The 21,314-nt window shown below is 37.4% G+C and overlaps 1 protein-coding gene across 1 annotated transcript in view; it reads left to right on the top strand.

Moving 5' to 3' along the window:
* Positions 1-21,314, top strand: part of FBN2 (fibrillin 2) — a 257,218-nt gene that overhangs the window by 175,239 nt on the left and 60,665 nt on the right. The window contains exons 20-29 of the mRNA XM_039848604.1: positions 2,984-3,103; positions 7,954-8,091; positions 8,679-8,729; positions 9,224-9,349; positions 12,377-12,604; positions 13,122-13,247; positions 17,648-17,776; positions 18,564-18,689; positions 20,567-20,692; positions 21,154-21,276. Coding sequence (XP_039704538.1) covers positions 2,984-3,103; positions 7,954-8,091; positions 8,679-8,729; positions 9,224-9,349; positions 12,377-12,604; positions 13,122-13,247; positions 17,648-17,776; positions 18,564-18,689; positions 20,567-20,692; positions 21,154-21,276 — 1,293 coding nt within the window. The remainder of the gene's footprint in view (positions 1-2,983; positions 3,104-7,953; positions 8,092-8,678; positions 8,730-9,223; positions 9,350-12,376; positions 12,605-13,121; positions 13,248-17,647; positions 17,777-18,563; positions 18,690-20,566; positions 20,693-21,153; positions 21,277-21,314) is intronic.

Genomic DNA, 21,314 nt, shown 5'->3' with positions numbered 1-21,314 from the left:
CTTTTCTTTATTCCCAACTTTCTACATTACCTTCCCACTGTCTTTTATTATTTTATCATTTCATCTATTGTCTATTGGAGGATAAGCTTCTGTTAAATGTTAAGAAACTTTGAAAGCAAGAACAGTGTAGGATATCTCCTTGATTTAACTGGGAAGCTGATGATTATTAGGACTGGTTTCCCTGTCCACAGCGACAATACCCTTTGGTGCTATTGTGAGAGAGACACATAATGGAGAACTAAATAGATGGTGGTCAAAGTCTGGTTTGTGTATCAAATTGTCAGCGTTATTTATAGCATATTCCCTCCATTTTAACAAGTAAGACGGAGTTGAAGGGTACTAAGAGCTGATATAACCAAAGAATAAATAAAAGGCAGGGACTCTCCTGCTTATGTGAACAGTCGAAGAGTAGGAGCAAATGGTATTTAATAGTATAATGTTGGATGATTACATAATATTAGGCCACGTTAACCCAGCAACAGCGAGCGTTAGAAATGGTGCTCTTCACTTATTTTGTCCAAAGGGTAATTGTTCCTGATAAATATGAGCCTTTTCTTTAATATGAAATATATTTTATATCTTTCATTCAAAAAAAAAAAAAAGAAGTTCATGTTGTATAAATGAAAGAAATGATAGAAGAATACTTTGATTCTAGCCTTATGACACTGGTGGAAATATAAATGATTTATCATGAGAAAACTAACCACATAACTTTTATTTCTACATTTTATTCCCCCTGTTATTTGCATTTGATTAAATGTTTTGGAAAAAAAATAAAGACCTGAAGGCCACGAATCTCTTCTTCCCTTGGGTCTCCTCCTTATTTCCACCATCGAATTCACACAGTAAATTTGTCTGCCTGAAACAGTTCTTTTCCTTCTATTCTTTCTAAACTAATTTCCGAAGACTAGACAGAGAATTATTAGAAGATTCACTGCAGACTCTAACTTTCTCTATATATATTTGCTGTATTCACTAATTTTGCTTGCCGTTCACGTTTCAACAGGCTATTTTAAATATTTAATAAATAGCAGTAATAATAAAGTTCCTCTGATATTTCAGACTGAAGTTACAAAAAATTTATTTTACTTTTTTTGTTTGAGCTCTGAGAGCCTGTGAATGTTAAAATTTTTACAGCAAGCACTGTGGTTTAGATTGTGTTTCCAGTGACATAACTAGTTAAAATATAAACCAGATGTGCTTTGAAGTTTATTTCCAGGAATGTACAGTGAACTGTTTCAATTCCTGGTTCCATGACATTTATAACATAAAAACATTGTATTTAAGGAAAAATTAAACAGTTGATATTTGTAGCTGTCATTGCATGTGTTTATAGTTTTTGAATTATTAACTATTTAATTTAAAATTGGGATTTTGGAAATAGATGATATTGACATTTTTCTGTTTGGAGAGCTGCTTACAAATGAAATTAATAAGTGAATTATCTATAGTCTGTCCTCAGGTTAGTTATCTGGTTCCTGATTATCTGATTTCTTTTTTACATTGTTTTTACTGAAAGAATGTCAGTACTCTTGAATAAATTTTTTCATTCCAAATCTGAGCTATATTTATAAAACCTGCTCTTGTATTTTTCTTTATAAGAGTTTTTTCTTGCTACAAATAACCTGAAAGAAAAATGTATTTATATTTCCTCAAACAATTTCTACTTCAAGAATTAAATTAATATCTGGGTACTTCTTTAGTAGTTTTGAAATAGCAAAGAAGGGACACACTTGTTTTTCACATTGATTTTTAACTTTGCATTTCAAATTCACTAACTTAAAAATCAACAGCGAGCCCTGACTTTTCAGGACCAGTTTAGTTTATATTTGACTTGAGACATTCAAGAGCAAGCATATAGTTACAATCTTATTTATTTGCATGTTTTCCTCCATATAATAATTTATATTTAATTCAAAGAAGCGTTTAGAAAAATAAAAGTATTCTTATGAACTTAGAAACCCCAGTGTTCAACAACAACAAAAAAATGAAGAGGTATGTTCATCTGTTTTAGATAATTAACCAAGTACAAAAAGAAATCTCTGTACCCCTTCTTTAAATTGAGTGGTAGAATTTATACTGAAAGGCGATCTTTGATATTGTTTGTAGTACTTTAGCTGAAACTTGTATTTATTTTTAATTAACTCATGTTGAACTGTTTAACTTTATTGGCTTGACAATTCTGTTCATCACCACTTGAGAATGTAGGCATTCATACTCTAATTCTGTTTACTTCTGACTAACAAGAATTGTTTAGATTGTAGTATAGGATTTGATTTAGGACTCAAAACAAATTAATGATAGTAGAGGTCTACTTGAAACAATTAAAAGTTTCTTCACTTTTTTATTTTACCAAACTCAGTTGTGCTTTTAAAAAACGTTCCACACCAAACATGTAAATGTGAATGGGCTGAAGAGAGAGGAAGGTGGGTAAGGGCTGGAGGAGAATGCTATACCTAGTATTGATGTTTCATTCCTTGTTTTCTGATTCGTATCCAGGAGTTTGGAATTAAAGCTAGCTTGGTGATATTTTGCCTCTGATATACGCTTTTTTAATTCTTCCAAAACATCACAGAGCCAAAAAAGACAGAAATAGTCAACTTTTGTTTGTGCACAGCATGTTGCATCTAGCGACATGTTGCTTTCCGTGGAATCAGAATTCAGATTCCCCAAAGGACAATTACATCTTATTATGGGAGAAAATCAATCCAATTTATGTAAAGTTGTGGTAGGATAGTCACATCCTAAACCTTTTCCAAATAGGCTGATTCCTGTAGTCCTACTGCGTCCCCAGCTGTGTATATGTGTATCCACCCTGTAAAATGCATGTCTCCATTCCCCATTCACTTTATGCCTCATACATCCATATTAAAGTTATAAGAGCCAAGTTTACCAGACATTCTGGCATAGCATGGCTTGCTGGAATAATATTTTCCAGAAACACATGGCGGTTCTAACAGAATCTTTTCCTTCTGGATTGTAGATATAAATGAATGTGAAAGCAACCCATGTGTCAATGGGGCCTGCAGGAACAACCTTGGATCTTTCAACTGTGAATGTTCTCCTGGCAGCAAACTCAGCTCGACAGGACTGATCTGTATTGGTAAGATGCATACGCGATGCCGATGTTTCAGTTTCACTCAGATAAGCAGAGACCTCAGGCTTTACTGTGGATAAAAACAGAACATCATTACAGAAAGCTAATAATTAGAAGTTACTGTAGTTGTTTTCTCTCCTTATCAGCATAGCAGTAAATTAAAACATGATACCATAACCTAAACAGGCTGTTAAATTTTGTTAGATTCTAGGAAGTTCCTTTTATATAAGTAGATATATTATGCCATAAATTATAAGCGTTTCCATACCGCACAGATATTTATATTCATTACTCTGAGAATGCCTTAGGCATCAATACAGTCAAATCCTGGCTGCATACTTTTTTATAAACAATCTTCAATGGTAAACAAAAATGTGATAGCATTTGGACTCAGTTAACAGGACAAGAACTTGAAGATTTTAAGCTTTAAACAAATAAAAAGAATTTGTTTTCTCATTTCTTCCATCAGTCATAAATTTATGGGTTTCGAGGAAGAGAAGATGAAAAGATAACTGTTTCCTTGCTTTCGGAAATCTCTAAGGGAGCAAGGTTCCAAAACTTTCAAACTAACGTCTTTTAATATAGCGAAACATTTAAAGTCGATTCTAGATAATGACAATAGGATGTGTCTAAAATAAGATCATCTGATCTATTACTGTAAGGAACATTTCAGCACGTGTAAGGAAAAAAATCTATCCTGGTAATTTTTTTTCCTGCTTTTAGTGTCTGTGGCTCCATTGGTTAGACATAGCAGAGTTTTATATCATTAGCTAGTAACCACCTTTAAAGTGAATTAAATATATATTTCCAAATAAAAAGATATTTCAGTTTTACATAGTGCCAAATATATTGATTGTTTTTGTTTCTAGTCAGTATGAATTTTCAATTTAATATTTGCCAAAGAATAGTATTTTCAATATTATGTCTGGAGTGAACAATATTTAGCTGATAATATCATATGCTAAAGTACCTGTTTGTTACATGACATGACCAAGTTCAGAGTTATCAACGAAAACCTTTGCTTTGGAGATGCCAGCTCTTCATCTCCCCGTGAGGCACAGCTGATGAATTTTGAGGCTTGCTCAGCTCTCCATATTAGGAAATAGCCATCTGCCTGGGGCATTGCTTTTTTTCTTATAGAATTCCGGATTGGGGGTTGGTGGGGGGAAAGGCATGTTTGTTGGATCTGGTGAGGGAAAAGTATTTTTGCTAAGCCACAATTTCCAACTGAGATAGAGTCATTTTATGATGCAAAGGAAATGAACTCAGCATTAGTCAATATCTCAGAAAACGAAATCTGTATGCCACTTGGGCATCAAAGATATCTTAGTTTTTGCTTCATCATAAACACTTCTATTATTTTGGCCTTTTACCCTCATTTATTAATGAAAAAAGAACAAAGGCTTTTTATTCCCAAGTCATTATGTTGGGCAACTAAACACCACCATATTTTTCTCAGCCAATGTGCTAAGTGTTTTTATTTGTTATAATCAAATATGTATATTCCAGCCAAGAGCTGCTCAGGAGGATAGTTACTTAATATTTTAAAAATTAAGACAGCATTTTACCTGCTTTTTTTTTCATTTAAAACAGAATTCTAGTTTTAAAGAGGAAATAAACAGTAAAATATATAGAGAGAGAAATTATGAAATTTTTAAAATAGAAATGTTGAGTGGCTCTAATTGGTGATTAGCCTGCAAACTACTCTTTCACAGGGTCTACACCTCTAAACTTAGAACGGAATAAGAATTCCCTGATGTGATTTCAAGTTTAAAATTAAGTTAGAACCACGTGAATTAGATGCTTAGGAATATTTAGGAATTTAGAATCTATTCTGAAAACCTGCAAAATATAAATTAATCTTAAACTGGTTGGTAAACTGCTTGAAAGACTATAGCATTCTGATTGAAAATGATTCAATATGTTAGGACAGTACATTTGATTAATCTTTCCTGCATCGCGCTGCTCACGTCTGGCGGCTCTACGTAATCCAGATGAATTTCCCTCATCTGCGGTGTGGGTCTGCATTCTGTCCTCAAGTTAGGTGGACGTGACAGGGGCAGTGACCTCTCTGTTGTCAGATCCAATGGTCTATTCTCCTTCCTCATCTTAGCCCATTTCAGCAGTGTTTGGCACGGTTCGTCACTCACCCCTTCTTTTTCATTTTTGGCCTCCTCTTCTCCTTTCACTTTGGCCCATTTGCTCAGTTTGCTTTGTTTAGTCTCACACATCCTTCCTGCTCTCCAACCTGAAGTGTACCACAGATCAATGTTTGAACCTCTGCTTCTCTGTCTACACTCATGCTTAGGTGGCTTCTACACTGACTCTCAAATTTACCTCTCCACCCTCAACCTCGCTACTCGTTTCAGACTTTTGTTTCCAGCTGTCTGCACAGTGGCCCCATTTGGAGACGTTGCTAATAGACATTTCAAACCTAATGTGTCTAAAACCAAATTCCTATCTTTCAGCTTGAACTGGTGTCTCCTAGAATCATTTCTGTCTTGACAAATGACAACTCCATTCTTTTAGTCGTCAGCCCCAAAACTTTGCAGTCATCTTTGATGCTTTTCTCTCAAACTCCACATTGAATCCATCAGCAAATCCTGTTGATTGTACTTGAAGTTTTTCCATATTTCAACTACTTCTCACCACCACCACCACCACCACCACCACCAGCAACCCCCAATCTAAGCCACCATTATTTCTCTTCTTAATTATTACTGTAACCTCTAATCTGCTTACCCTGCTTTATTTTTTTCAGAGATCTTAAGTAACCCTTGAGTACATAACTACATGTATATTGTGTGTGTAAATGTGTATACACACAAATGAGAGAAGGAGAGAGAGAGAGAGAGAGAGAGAGAGAGAGAGAGAGAGAGGGGTTGATATGTGTGTCTGTCAGTGGATTTTGTCTTTTAATTGTTGATACAATACCAGCCTAAAGAAGTATGGTGTTATAGAGTGAGGGCTCCTAAATCAGAATATGCAGTTTCTACTCGATGTTGACCCTGTACTAGCTGGGTGACCCCGGGCAAATTAGTTGTCCTCTGTGTGCCTCAGTGTTCTTATCTGAAAATTGTACATATCATACAGGGTTGTTTTAGCAAGTAAATAACTATTACATGGAAAGCCTTTAATAGTGCTTGTTGCTACCTTAGTAAATACTAGCAAGTACTGTTCCAATATATCTTACTTAAAATGAGTATAGCCAAAGTCATAAATCAGTAATCAATCCGAGTCCTTAAAACACACAGTAGTCTGGACTATTTAAATACACAATAGCCTTACACCAGCATCTCTGTTTCCTCTTTGCTTTGGAATTTACAGGTTTAAGACCATAAAAAGCCTGTAATTTGAGGCCTACTACAAGTGCCAATGAGCAGGTCTTTTTCATTTGCACACGGGTTTTACCCAAACTGAATTTCAAAACATTAAAAAGCAAAGTGACTGTCCATCTCTTCTCTGCATCTTTGCTCCATAACTTTTTGTATCTAGTGAAGAACAGAGTTGTTTGTTTCGTTTTAACCTCTGTCTCAGAGGGCTTGGGTTGTAGGTAACTTCCTCTTACCCACTGCTGTGTTCCGTAGGGAATCAGAAATTACAGCTTCTCTCTTCATGAGCCTGCCAGTTTTATCATAATTCTCTTTCTGTGTTTCTGATTATGTTTTGTTTTTATTGTTGAATTTATCAGTAAAACTTTATGTACCCACATTATTAATTGATTTTTTTAAATAAATACTGTAGGAATATGCCTTTTTCCTTCATTGTTTTCCAAGTCTGTGTGCCACAATATGCTATTAAGATTTTGTTAAATGGTGTTTTGCACATCACCTGCTTTGGAACCATCAGAGGAGCTTGTCAAATGTAGATTGCTGGGTTTTACACCCGGAGATTTGTGAAACTGCATTTTAACAATAATAGCATTGACGGTGTTAAACACACTGAACTGTGAGTCTCAGTTCTGCAAAGAAAACTTTACAAATGATTTGTTTTACCCAATTAGTATTTGCCATGTCAACTTTGACTTGATTTCTTGTCCGTGCTTCAAAATCAATTATTTAACAGTCATTTAAGGGGGGACTTCAATTTGATCAGGAGACGTAGTCTCCAAAAGTTACGAGCAGTTATCACTAGGTGGTTGGATTCCAGATGACTTTTATATATTTTTTTGCTATTTCTTCAATACTTTACCATAAACATGTGCCACTTTTGAACCAGAGATAAAACTATCTATATGTATGCAAAAGAAAATGCCTGAAAGAAAATGCATCAAATATTAGCCCCAGTATGTCTTAGTGGTGGTTTTATAGGTGATATTATAGGTATTTTGTCCTTTATCTTCTAGATTTCTTTTTTTTTAAATTATTCATCAAATAAGTATCCTCAGTTGGAGAAATACTGGCTTCTCTCTAATAGACCATAAATTGTGTGTGATTTATTGGGTGGGGTACTCAGAGAGATTATTTGAGCAATTTTATTTGATAAAATCTTAAAGCAGTTATCATAGAGGATAAATCTTATGAGTACTCTTTACTCAACTAATGATCTTATTACGGTAATGCACTGTGTTTGCAAGTACCCAAATACCTACGTAAAATCTTGGGCAACGAGGCCGCTCCTAGAATACTAGTAGACATAATTGTATTAATTACCATATCATGTGAAATACATATAATACAATATTTGATTTACATGTATGTAACATACTATATTTAAATGCATGTACATGTAAATGTGTTCAAGGGATACACTATTAAAATTTTTTAAAGAATCTTTTTGGTTTTTTTAATACTATAAAAAATCCTGTCGGTGTGTATAAGAAATGAAAGCTCCCTATTCTTTCCTTTCCTTTTCAGACAGCCTGAAAGGGACATGTTGGCTCAATATCCAGGACAGCCGCTGTGAGGTGAACATTAATGGGGCCACTTTGAAATCGGAATGCTGTGCCACCCTCGGCGCGGCCTGGGGGAGCCCCTGTGAGCGCTGTGAGCTAGGTAGGAGCCTGGCCAGGGGGCCTCTGGGCTTCTCATTGGAAAGCTTCTCCCTCAGCTAGGCACCTTTCTCACTATGTATTTCCATAGTGAGGAAGACTATAAGATGATTATCCTCCCTAAAATGTTGTCTTTTCTGGGGAAACTTATTCTTTTCTTGAAATATGTGCTTTGTTTATCCTTTTACTGTAAGCAAACCTTCTCAGTATTTTAGACAAGGAAGGGGATCAGTCAGAATTTAACTGCTGGTAAACTATCAAAATTCTCCAGAGTCCTTATTTGCATGGGTCCCAGTAGCATATCTTTCTTTCCTTTAAATCTTTTATTTGTGCATTTGAATTCAGTTGGCAATGTGAAAGCAAAAAGGAACTGTAGGAAGAATTATGAGAATTTCAATATATGGGTCAGCATTGATGTAGTTACCACAACATGTTATGTGCTACACTGAATTCAACAGGGGGTATCCAGAGACCTTGGCTTGTGGTTTTTATTTAGTTCAATTTAGATTCTATCATACTGTTTTTTTTTGAGCTTAGACAGTTCTATTTTCTTTTATAATGAAGTAAAAATGTGTTCTGTTGTTCTCACAGATACAGCTTGCCCAAGAGGCTTTGCCAGAATTAAAGGTGTTTCTTGTGAAGGTGAGTATATTCTTGGATGATATTTTAAATCTTTAGAGCTGTATGCAAAATTAGCATGCACTCTCAATATCAAAACAAGATTATATTTATCATTTTCAAAAGCCTTGAAATTTAATTAAGTAATTAAAAAATACTTAATGTAATCAACAAATGCTTTAGAACAATACTCTTAGGAAACAACTTAGAATTTCCCCTTTTCTCTTCTTTATACTGTTGCATAAATTTTCATGAGGCCACCACTAGCCTTTAAGGCACAGAACGGCTGGCAGAGGAGCGTGTCTGGGCTGCATTTTATGGACGGGCAAGGCTGTGGTAATTTTCACAGCTGGTACCTGAGAAAACCAGTGGCTGGCTGTGTTGTGGAATATTTCTGCTTAACTCAGTAATAATTCACATCGTACTGAAGATTGAATATGCTACACCGGAAGTACAACTACACCTGCTTTTTCTATTTGTAACATCTTTACCTATCTGCTTGCTTCATTTCCCTACAGACGTTAATGAGTGTGAGGTGTTTCCTGGCGTTTGTCCAAATGGACGCTGTGTCAATAGCAAAGGATCTTTTCACTGTGAGTGTCCTGACGGCCTTACATTGGATGGAACTGGCCGTGTGTGCTTGGGTAAGATTCACATCCTTTCATTTTTTTATGCATGAAACCAGCCATGAATTTTTCTTATTCTTTGGGCAATGACTAGTTCAAAACCATTAGGTCTGTAGCTAGAAACTCTTTAAAGATATTTTGAGGGGAAAATCACTAATGGATATTTTTAAAGTGAATGTGTTTAATTGAAATGGTTTTTATATAATATGGAATGTTGATACTGCTCAAAAATTTACCTCAGAAATAACAGTTTCTTTAATCAGACAGTTTTGGCAGGTTCATTCTTTCACACCGAGTCAGTGAAGTGAGAGAATTATGTATATTTTGAACATGGGAGAAAAACTGAAGACCAGTGTTCGAAGTTAACCTTTAGCAACCCGCTGCAGCTGTGTTCTTAGACAACAGTGGGGAAAGTCATGGTCAAAGTTACGTTGTTTCTCTTTGAAAACATTGACCATCCATCTCTGTCCTTCCTTGACCACCTTTAGAGTTTAAATTTTCTTAATGCATTATTTTCTAAAGATCTAAAATGAAGCTCTTTCAACATTGTTTTATAGAAATGTGTAGTGGATCTTATTCTTTATCGGTGTCGTGCTTGGCTAAACTGGAGTTTCAGGATTGAAAAAAAACCTTGTATTAATTCTATATTGTATCTAAACAATCTTTTACTTACTTAAGGGACTTTTCCCCAATATACTATCGGAATAGTATTTAAACTAACATAATATAGGTTTGCATTTTAAATCTAAGCTTGTAGACAAAACATGAGCATGGTAATGTTATATTCCAAGATATTTAGGTATTTGTATATATCAATGATTCTTAACGTTAGGACTAAGAAAAAATATTTGCAGTATCATACACTTTAGTTAGTATAATTAACACAGATTTCATTTTAAATTAATTTTTGATAGCATATTTAAATTTGGATATAAAGTGTGACTGTAAAATCATATAGAATAGTTTAGAAATTATACTATCCAAAGTTATTCTAATGAAAAATCTTTTTCAGATTTTTATTGTTAAATTATCTACAAAATTAGAACAAAGTAAAATATCTTTTGAAGATGACAGAGTATCAGTATGCTCAGGTGACTAATGAAATCAAGTTGCCTTCAGTAACCAAAGAATACTATATATAAAGCTATATTATTGGTTATAAATTATCACTAAGCAAAATTAATTCCCAGTAACATCACTGAAAATCAAACCTTTTGTAATACTCTAAAAAGATATGTTGAATTTTTCATTGCAATTTGGTTAAATGTTTTTGTTGCTACTTGAATTATGCTATATTCATTGTGGCTGAGGATGTGAGAAACTTTTAAGAAGAAATTGGCCTATGGAAATGTAAAATTTTCTGAGAACAAAAGTAGAGGTCAATTGCTTTGATAGAATTGATCTAAATCAGTGGTCCCAGACCCCAGTGCTTTCAGGGACCAGGCAGGTAACATAAATGAGTGGGGTGGTGATAAGGAGCAGCGGGGCCTGCAGCAAATTATAGAGTGCATATACCATCCAGAGACCTTCAGATTCATATTTTAATTTCTGTGCAAGCCAATCAAAACATTCACAGGCCATTATATGGCCAGTGTGCTGACAGTGTTTTGATACTTGCTGTAAATATCGATATGGATCTCAATAGTGAAAACACAGGGTTACCCTGCCAGGGTAACCTTTTTACATACTTAATTCGCATGATTTTTTTTTTGACTAACCCTAGAATAGCTTCTTGAGCAAATTACCTCAATTACTTCAGAAATAATTGGCTCAATCTAGAGTTCTCAGGCTATCTATACTTAAATAAAACTGTCATATCTTGTTAAGATCCTTTCTTCCCTGGTGACAGTGTAGGGTGAGGTTGGCTGTGACTGAGACCAGCCCCTGAGTGCCTTGCGTAATGAGACTCACTGAATTGCTGTCACACCTCGCAATGGCAGAGAATGTGGCTTTTTGATTAGTGTTAATGCAGACACAGAAGGCAAAATCAACTACTGTGAATACCTATATTCAATCTATCAAATCAGTGAAAATTTACCATTATTTTTCTTTAAAAATAGGACTTCTTAATTACAGTACTTGGAAATATGTGTAACTCTAAAGAAAGTTGCTAAAGTTGCTGTTACTTTTGGTTGAGAACTAAAAAGAATCAGTATTGACTATAACTAAAATAAAAGGCATATTTATTTGTTTATGTTTACATTTTATTAGAAATTTCTTTCCCTCTGTTAAACAGTTTTTAGGTTTAGGAAATTATTTAATATCTTGAAATACTCTTATCAAGTAAAACATGGTATTTACTTTTTCTGAACTCATTTTCTATATTTGCACTTTAACAGCCAAGTATTTGACTGTAATTTGACCAACAACTCTATTGACTAATGGGTAAATGTGTTATTTATAGATTGTGCTAATTTACTGTATTTTGTGACTGTTGGCTGACCTTTTAAGGTTCTAGCTTAGCATGTTGAAACATTATTACGCTTCAAGATTAAAGGGAAAAAGTGGCGTTTAAATAAATAATTTGGCCCCTTATTAGGGCAGATTTACATAACCCAGGCCAAAAAAACGTAATGCAAAAAATAAATTTGGCAGAGAAAAAAACTTTAAGTGCAATAATATTTTTTTCCTTTGTAAAGCTTTAATAATAGTTGTACCAAATCGGAAAATAGATTACGGTTGATCGTTTACTGTTTATGACTAAGACCTGACAGGGCTGCTCACAAGCCACTTTAAGCAACTCCGTGAACAAGAATAACCTGTCGCTAAAATTATTTATTCTTTTTGAAGTGAGCAATACAAAAAAAAAGGATCATACGTGATGATATGAAGGAGTCTTGTCACAGGGGAACATTTTCTTCCCGAAGGTGTCTTGTGAGAATTAAGTAATGCTGATTTCTTTAGGTGACAGTCCATTACGGAGTCCGCTCCAGGCACACCTCCAGGGCCTGACGTGCCGGGCGCCAAGCAGATGTTCGGCATATAAATAAATGTTCAGCAGGTGCTACAACTTAATCTCAAACTGCGATTTCACCCACTATGTAGATATCCGCATGGAGCAGTGTTACTTGAGGTGGGATGAGGATGAGTGCGTCCATCCTGTTCCCGGGAAGTTCCGCATGGACGCCTGCTGCTGTGCGGTTGGGGCAGCCTGGGGCACCGAGTGTGAGGAATGCCCCAGACCTGGCACCAAGGAGTATGACACCCTGTGCCCCAGAGGACCTGGCTTTGCTAACAGAGGGGATGTTCTTACTGGGAGGCCATTTTACAAAGGTAACTGAGCAGTGTGTTGGTCCCTCTACACCAAAGTTCACCCTCTGCAATCTCTGAGAATTGGTATTGCTTTAAGCATTTGATTTTCCACTTTATTTTCTTTGTTAAACATATTTTGTGGCCAGTCTTAGAGCCCAGGTGTATAAATTACCTATATAAGATGATATCAAAGTAAAGATGTAAAAGATATCAAGCAGACTGCTACTTTCGCTTTTCTTACATTCTTTTACAGTAACTCTGCTTTCCTTAGCACAGCCTGACTCGACGCAGACCTGCTTGTAGCAAAAAGCCCCCTAGACCCCCCTAAACTTTACAAAACAGAGATAAAGGATCAGAGCTCGTCATTAAAGATACAGAATCGTCTTTACAATTGAAACTTTTTGTGGGGCATCGATGTGACCATTGAGATTTCTGATATCCCCCATTTCTACTTGGATACGTTATTTTCCATTGTGATGGATTTTTAACTTGAAATGATATCACCCAGCTCTACATTCTAGCATTATTTTGCTTTTAGATATCAACGAATGCAAAGCTTTTCCTGGCATGTGCACCTATGGAAAGTGCAGAAATACCATTGGAAGTTTCAAGTGCCGTTGCAATAGTGGCTTTGCTCTAGACATGGAGGAAAGAAACTGCACGGGTAAGCTTCTGTCATGGTGGTTGGTAAACCTGGGCTCTCTTTCTTTTGCTATTTGAAAGTACTGCCTTCAAAAGCCCATCCTCTCATTAAGAACATGTAAATTTTTCTTTTTCTTTCCTTTTCCTAACTCTTAAACCAGTTCTCCAAACTTGTGAGAGCTGCAAAATAATGTGAAAATGCTATTTGTTTTATCTCCAAGAACAACATAAAAATATGATTTTCAGAATATACGAGTACCAAAGAACATAGCCATCAAATCGATAATTGTATAAACTTGATATAATATTCTGTTAAAATTTTTAAAGTTTGTAATAGAGAAGTTGTAACTTATTTTCCTTATCTGTCTACAGTTTTTGTAATAATTATGTTTCAGTTGCCATTCATATCCTTATCCATAAGCATTCCCTTTTGTTTGAAAGGATATGAAATTTCAACTTTTTCAATTAGATAATATGACACATTATTCCATACACTTGAAATATATCTCCAGAATTTTATTTTCGGAACTCTCTGTATTATTCATAGTCTCTTGGAATTTTCCCTTTTCTCCTGTTCTCACACATGCTACTTCTTCGTGACCTCCACTGAATCATCTCTTTTGACCCCTTCCTCCTACTCCAAAAGGTACCCCTGGATTCACTCGTGAACTGCCCCCACCCCCAGCCTAGACTATCCCACAGGTGTTTCAAAACTGTTCCTCTGGTCTTCTGATGTTCCACCGTCTTGTCTTTCTGCTATGCCGCCCAGGCCAATCCCCAGCTTCAAACCCCCTCACCATTGTTTGCAGTCTAGGCTGCTGAACTTGGCTTGGAGAATCTGAGAAGAGCCAACTGGGCTACATGCATTCACCTTCCACCAGGCCCTCGTGGCTGCTTAGTGACCCTCTTATTCACCTCCTTGCATCACTTGCTGAATTTCTCTCAGCACCACTTCTAAACCTCTTTGGACCCACACACCCTCTCATATCCTTATTTATTCTCTTTTGAATTTGTCAAGACCAAATCGGAGTGCCAGTACCCTCTCACACACCCTCCTCTCTGGTAATAAAATTTCCTTTTTCTCCCATATTCTCTTTTCCACTTTTAGAGAGTGAGATGTGACGTTCTTCCTCAATTTTCCAGTTAATTCCTCTGCTTTCGCTCTTCGTCTCTCCTCCAGCTCCAGGCCCTTCTCTGGCAGGGTTCACTCCTCTCTCTCTCTCTAGCATCTCCCCATCTTTACTGGTTCCTTTCTCTAAACTTATAAACAAGTTCGAAATCTCTCTGCAGCCCTTTTTTTTCCTCTCAAGCTACTGTCCTGTTTGTCTACTTTTACCTCTTACTCCTCTCTTTAACCATTTTCTTTATAATCTTATGTAACTTCGACTATTGTCCTCCCTTGTTCAGCCACATATATATAATTCTGCAAAACACCTTTGTCAAGTTAAAAAAATCTTTCTCTTCTGTATGTTCCCCTCAACCTCTAGCTATATTTCTTCCTTGATTTTCTTCTCTTTTGGTTTCCATACTTCACTGTCTCAATGACCCTTCCTTGACTATGATGTGTCTTTTCTATTCTTCACAGATTCTTTTTGCTTTTGTGTTTTCCACCCCTTGAGCATTTTCCAGGGTCCTTTGCGCTCCCAGCATTCCACCTCTCAGAATCACATCTGCTGTCATGACGTCATGGATGGCCTCTGCCAAGCTGACCCCTAGGTACTATCTTTAGCCCTCTACTCTTCCTGAGTTTCACTCCCACGTTCCTGACTTCCATCTGGACAGTGTCTCTTTGTTTTAATCTCCCTTTATGCCAACCCCCCTTCCTCTGCCTAGGGATGTCCTTGTATGTATTAATAATATAATTTCAATCAGGATTGAAGCCTCACATTTAATTTTGACATTTCCCTCTCCTGATGGACGAGTGAAAAGTTATGTATATTCTCCAATCAAAATGACTATTTCAAGGATTTGTAATATTTCTTCTAGACTATTGCAAACGAACCTTTGGCTCCTCAGGAAACAGACTCTGAGCAGAGATTAACATGCAGGAAGTTTATGTGGGATTGCCCTTGAGATTAGTAACTATAGGATGGAGGGGAAGGAAGCAGAAATGGGCAGAGGGAGAAGTCGGGCTGTGATGCTGTCCCATTGTAGCCCTCAGCCCACCCCACTGGGAGCTTTGGACCTGGGTGGCTCTTTAGAATTACTTTGAGTTAAGGCAGAGGTGCTAGGCATTCATGTACCCTCATGATCAATCTTTGCATACGTCTGCCCAGAGAAGGGGCGAACTGTAGGGAAGCGGTCCTCTCAGCTAAGCCATTTCCTGAAGATAGTTTGCATCTTGGCTTTCTGCCAGCAGCAGTCCCAACAGCTTGAAAGGAAGAACAAGTAAGTCCTTGCTTCCTGAAGGGAGAACTAGGCAACATACCATGGCATCTACTACATTGCAGAATCTTCCGACGTCGTCCAGTCCGTTAATTTGCCACAGTCAGATCCAGGTTATTATCCTAAAGCAGGGTTTAGAGTAGGGAACTTCTCTCAAAGCAACTTCCGTAGACCCAGACAATCCTAGACCTGGATAAAGAAGTCAGAGTTTTTCCAGTTGTCATTCCACTTCTTATTTTTGGTGTGAACTTAGCCAAATCACTTAATGGCTCTGAAGCTCACCTTGAACTGTGTAAGAGAGATACTCGACAGTACTGCAGTGTTGTGGGTTAGAATGTGAAAGGACAGCGGGCCACCGGTGGCTGCCCTTCTTCACAGCATTTAAGGCCAGTCTTCTCCCCATGTTCGGCACCCTCAATGGTCACACTCATCATACCTGTACTTGCACCAATTATCGGCCTCTACAGTCCAGCCACTCTATAACTGACTGTTCCCCAAAGTGCATTATTTTTCTTCACCTGTGCATTTTCACTCTTGCTTTTTCTATTTATTCCACATCTTTAAAGTTAGAATTTCTATGCAGAATTCTAGGACCAGTTCAGAAGCCACCTCTTCCAAAATACCAGTTCTTATCAGAGAATAGCTTACATATATACAGCACTTTCTGTGAGACGAGAACTGTTCTCAGCACATAACAAACATTGACTCGCTTACTCCTGTGAGGTGGGTTCTGCTGTACTCCCCATTTTACAGATAAGGAAATGGAGGCACAGAGAAATTAAATGATTTCCCAAGCTACTACACCTGGAAGATGACAAAGTGGGGTTTGTACCCAGGCATCTGTTTACGGTCCACACCCATCATTATGCAGCCTCCACCACATCACACCAGCCAAAATCTGTCTCTGCTCTGCCTTCGGACTTACTCTGTGTTCTTCACATGGCTCTCACCACCAGTTCCTAGACCCTGAGAGATAAAAAGTAATAATTAGTATGCATATTGGTAGCTGCTTAATTAAGAGTCAATTAATTGTCTTAAGATTTTTGTTTAAAAGAAAGTGCTTAAATATGGCCTGCAACTGGGAAAATCAATAAAGACCGAAAGCTGGGAGAAGGCAGCAGCTGAGAACCCAAGAGAGCATGCCCCAGTTAGCCACTTAGAAATCCTGTGGATAGAAAAGCTTAAAAATTGAAATTCAGCAAAATAAACAGATGCTGGCATATGTTATAGACACTATTTCTCTATTGAAAAATCTTACAGGCATGGGAGATTTCTCAGAGACTATAAACACTGTTTTTGAGACTATAAACACTACTATTGAAGATTCTTATTTACTGTAACTTATAAAAACTTATAAACAGTTTTCGAGACTATAAACACTGCTATTGAAGATTCTTATTTACTGTAACTTATAAAAAGTGACAAACACATCATTTCCTTTTTACTTATATTTTTAAAATAGATCAGTAGGCTCTTCCTGTCTCAATGTGACACAGAAACACAAATTGGGCCCTGCCATATATGAGCACTCTCTAGTTAGTTAGCTGCATCTGCCTCTGAAGCTGCCTCTCTGTCATTGGTCACCCTGCTCAGGGGCAGCTCCAGGATGGGCGTGGGCGAGTGTAGCAGAACCAGCACGGTCTTTGCGTCACGTGTGGGACTTCATTCATGTGTCCACCGCTTCTTCATTTGCCACCTGCCTTGTCTGGCTCATACTGCAGTTGCTTGGTTCATCCTTCTGTTACCATTTCAAAGCTGCAAAGAGAAATCCACAATTCCAGAATTCTTAAAGGCAAAAAGTCACCACCTGCCCGTTGGCCATGACAGTTGTGGCAGTTGGGGAAAGGAATGTGCCTAAGGCCCTCTCCTCTCTTGCCGATCTCCTAAAAACATATCCTGGTACTGCTAGCCGCTGATTTATCCAACTGTTCAAGTGTGCTGCACCTTCAAATGGAAGGCCAAATCACTCTGTCTCTTTTTTTAACACCCTCTCATCTCATTCTATTTTTTTCATTTATCTTAAACCCTGTGAATTAGATATCGACGAGTGCAGGATTTCTCCTGATCTCTGTGGAAGTGGAATCTGTGTCAACACACCAGGCAGCTTTGAGTGTGAGTGCTTCGAAGGCTATGAAAGCGGGTTCATGATGATGAAGAACTGCATGGGTAAGCGTGGTTAGGCTCTTTCTCTCCAGTCTTGAAACCAGTCAAGCACTGACTCATTAGCTCGACCTTGGCTTGTCTCGGAGCTGTTAACAGCATGCTTGGCAAGGGGCTGTGGTGCGAGGGAACAGCTTTCCATGTCAGACAGGAAGTCTGCTCCTAGATAGCTCCTGGGGAGCCCCAACCTCTTGGCGCCTTCATGGCAGTGAGATATCGAGACTGGGTTCTGTTTATTCATAGAATATAAAATCAACACAGACTAACTACTCAGGAGGGATTCATTATGACATTGTGCGGTGACTCCAAAATTTATATTCAGTCATGCAAATCCTGTGTTATTTTCCTTATTTGTCTGTTATCACAAACTCTTTCAGTATTGTCTACCTTTTAGCCCACTTTTTCATTTTCGGCGACCTGTAGGACTCACTTCATGAGATATAGAAGGTGATAAGTCTAAGATTTTTCTTTCACTTGGATTAGAGATTGTAGACGGCAATATATATCTGGAATTTCGAGTGATTTAAAGCAGATATTATGTTTCACCTCTTGGGAGCCTGCTCTTTTTGTACCAGTAAATTCTTTGATAGCCCTCCATATTTAAGAGTAGAACTTTAGCAATTTATCTAATGATAAGAGAAAAAGTGAGGCGAGCATGATCCCATCTCGCATTAAGCCTGTCTCTTAGATTTGAGTCACACTTACCTCAGATAACGATTCTTTCTCCCATGCTGTCTGCTTGAATATTTTTTCCTCAGAGTTCTTTAATGGATCTCACATTTTTACCTTTCAGACATTGACGAATGTGAACGTAACCCTCTCCTTTGTAGGGGTGGCACCTGTGTGAACACTGAGGGCAGCTTTCAGTGTGACTGCCCACTGGGACACGAGCTGTCACCGTCACGTGAGGACTGTGTGGGTGAGTTTGTCTCCTTAGCACATAAACCCACGCAGCTCAGCTGGTAAAGATGATAACAATCAGTGGTTGATTCTAATAAACTTGTTTTTGACATGTGAAATCCAGCTGATGAAAAGTTGGTAACTCAGAGTCCCTACATTTGGATTCAGGCCGTCTTTAGACCCTCAAATGAGCCAGCATTTTCCTGGTTTTTCACTGTTTCATTACAAGCATATGTGAAAGGATCTGTGCGAGGTACTCTGTGTAAGGCCATGGAATTCTCTCCTCCAGGTGGGATGGGATGGGGAGGCCTTCTCCCTGATGCTTCACCCATGCATACACCTGTGCAGTCACTCAGCAGAGTCTGTTCCCGTGCCCCTGTGTCTGCCGTCATGGGTTCTGCTCACATGTGTGTGAACATAAGATCTCCCTCCACCCCTCTTTTCACAGAAACACCAAGGTCTCTTCACTAGTCCTGAGCTCAGTAGGGCAGCATCGGGGGCTACACGAGAAGACCAATGGCTAGTCTTGAAGCCTTCCAGCCTACTGCTCTTTGTAAATATATGGAGGCCTCTGGGCTTACTGTATTCTGGTATATGGGCTTTAAAACTTTTGATTTAGCCAGGAAACATTTTCTTCGCAGAAATCTTTCTTGAAAGTATAAGCAAATAAAACAGTTTAAAATAGAGCTCTTCACAACCCTCCATTTGAAAACATAATTTAAGCACACCTTAATTTATTTATTTTTAAATCCTATCTATATTGATATGCTAATATATTAGATGAATCTTAAATCATAGACTAGACAGACATTTTTAAAAAGGTGAATTTAAAAGTTTTAAATATTTGCATTTCATTTTAATAGTGGTACAAAAAGCTTTTATTTATGGTTGTGAAACAGTGACTCAGAGATCTGTTTCTAAGGTCAGTTTATTTTGTTAATTGGTTTTCATGGATCTTACGGCTGAAAAAGTACCCCTCAAAGGTACAATGTACATATAAGACATATTTTTACATATTTAATAAAAGAAACATTTAATGGTCATAGACATAAGTCCATATGTCACATAGTCTTACTAATTTTGAGAATTTGGGATGAATTTCTTGCTACGTCTGGTTATATTGTCATTGTTTTTATCTTATATTGTGTCTGACAGGTAGCTGGTGTGAAGAAAAGTGTCACTACCATTTTCTTGCTGTTCTTTTGTGATCTCATTATTAGAAGTAGTTTATTCCATAGATCTTTGCAGGTTTTTTGAGGCACCTGCCCATCTTATAAGGGTTAGTTTATTTTAAAATAGGCAAAGTAATATGTAGATCAACCTATCCGGACACACTAAACATACAATACAATCAAAACAGATTAAATAAGTGAGGGCCCTGTAATTAGCCCCTCTGTTTTGTGGAACCAGCCGTCTTCCCTCAGGAAACATCGAGTTATTTAGGTAACACTTTACTGTCTGATAAGGACCAGCTGAGTGTGCCAATGTAAATTCATGTATTAAATGTTAGCATGCTTCATTTCTGGCATATGCTACATGTGGGTGGTCTAATGTGGTAGTCACTGGACACATGTGGCTCTTTAAATTTAATTAAAATTAAATAACATTAAAAATTCTATTCCTTAGTCATACTATCCACATTTCAAGTGCCCAATAGGAGCTACATATTGGTCAGCACAAAAAAAATGGAACAGTTCCATCAGCGTTGAAAGTTCTGCAGGGCGGCACTGTTGTAGATAGAAATAGGAGAAATATAGACTCCAGCATTTCACTGAATGCCCCTGGAGATTCCCATACCTCCCACAAAGCACATAAAGCCCTTCTCAGACTGCGGCTCTAGTGGTTTAAGTGATGTTGTGATTGCATGAAACATTAATTCTGTGTATTTTTTTATAGATATTAATGAGTGCTCTCTGAGTGACAATCTGTGTAGAAATGGAAAATGCGTGAACATGATTGGAACTTATCAGTGCTCCTGCAATCCTGGTTACCAGGCCACACCAGACCGGCAGGGCTGTACAGGTAAGGGTAGGCCCAACAGGGCTGGAAATTGTGTTTCTCAAATCAGCCTAGGATAACTTCTAGCACTGAAATATCAAGTTGATGGGAGTCCTTTGTCATAAAAATAAATCTAAGAATGAGGGCAGATCTCTAAGGTGCCATGGTTTGGTGGTTTTACAGAGGAATCTCTGGTTTTATCATAGAAAATTCCCTAAACTCCATAGTTACTATATTTCTGAGTTCTTTAATCTTAGGTTACTGGAGCTAAATGTCAAATGGAACTCTGTCTAAGAGGAAATGAAAAGAACTTAAGAAAAACAAATGATATAATGATAAATCATCACAAACAGTGGGGAGAAAACTCCAAAACTATTTAAGCATTATCAGTTTCAAAAGAAGAAAAGCTTTTTATCTTCTTTTGTTTTTTTTTTTTAAGGAGGTAGCTCTGCTCAAGTAATGTGGTTACGATGTTGTGTTCACAGATATTGACGAATGTATGATAATGAATGGAGGCTGTGACACCCAGTGCACCAATTCAGAAGGAAGCTACGAATGCAGCTGCAGCGAAGGTTATGCCCTGATGCCAGATGGGAGATCGTGCGCAGGTACAGAAAGGAAAATGCACGGACTTTGTAGATCTAAT

Source organism: Pteropus medius, unplaced genomic scaffold, assembly GCF_902729225.1.
Source record: "Pteropus medius unplaced genomic scaffold, Ma_sr-lr_union100, whole genome shotgun sequence".
NCBI lineage: Eukaryota > Metazoa > Chordata > Mammalia > Chiroptera > Pteropodidae > Pteropus > Pteropus medius.
The sequence above is the reverse complement of the archived record's forward strand: the minus strand, read 5'-3'. Positions and strand labels throughout refer to the sequence as shown.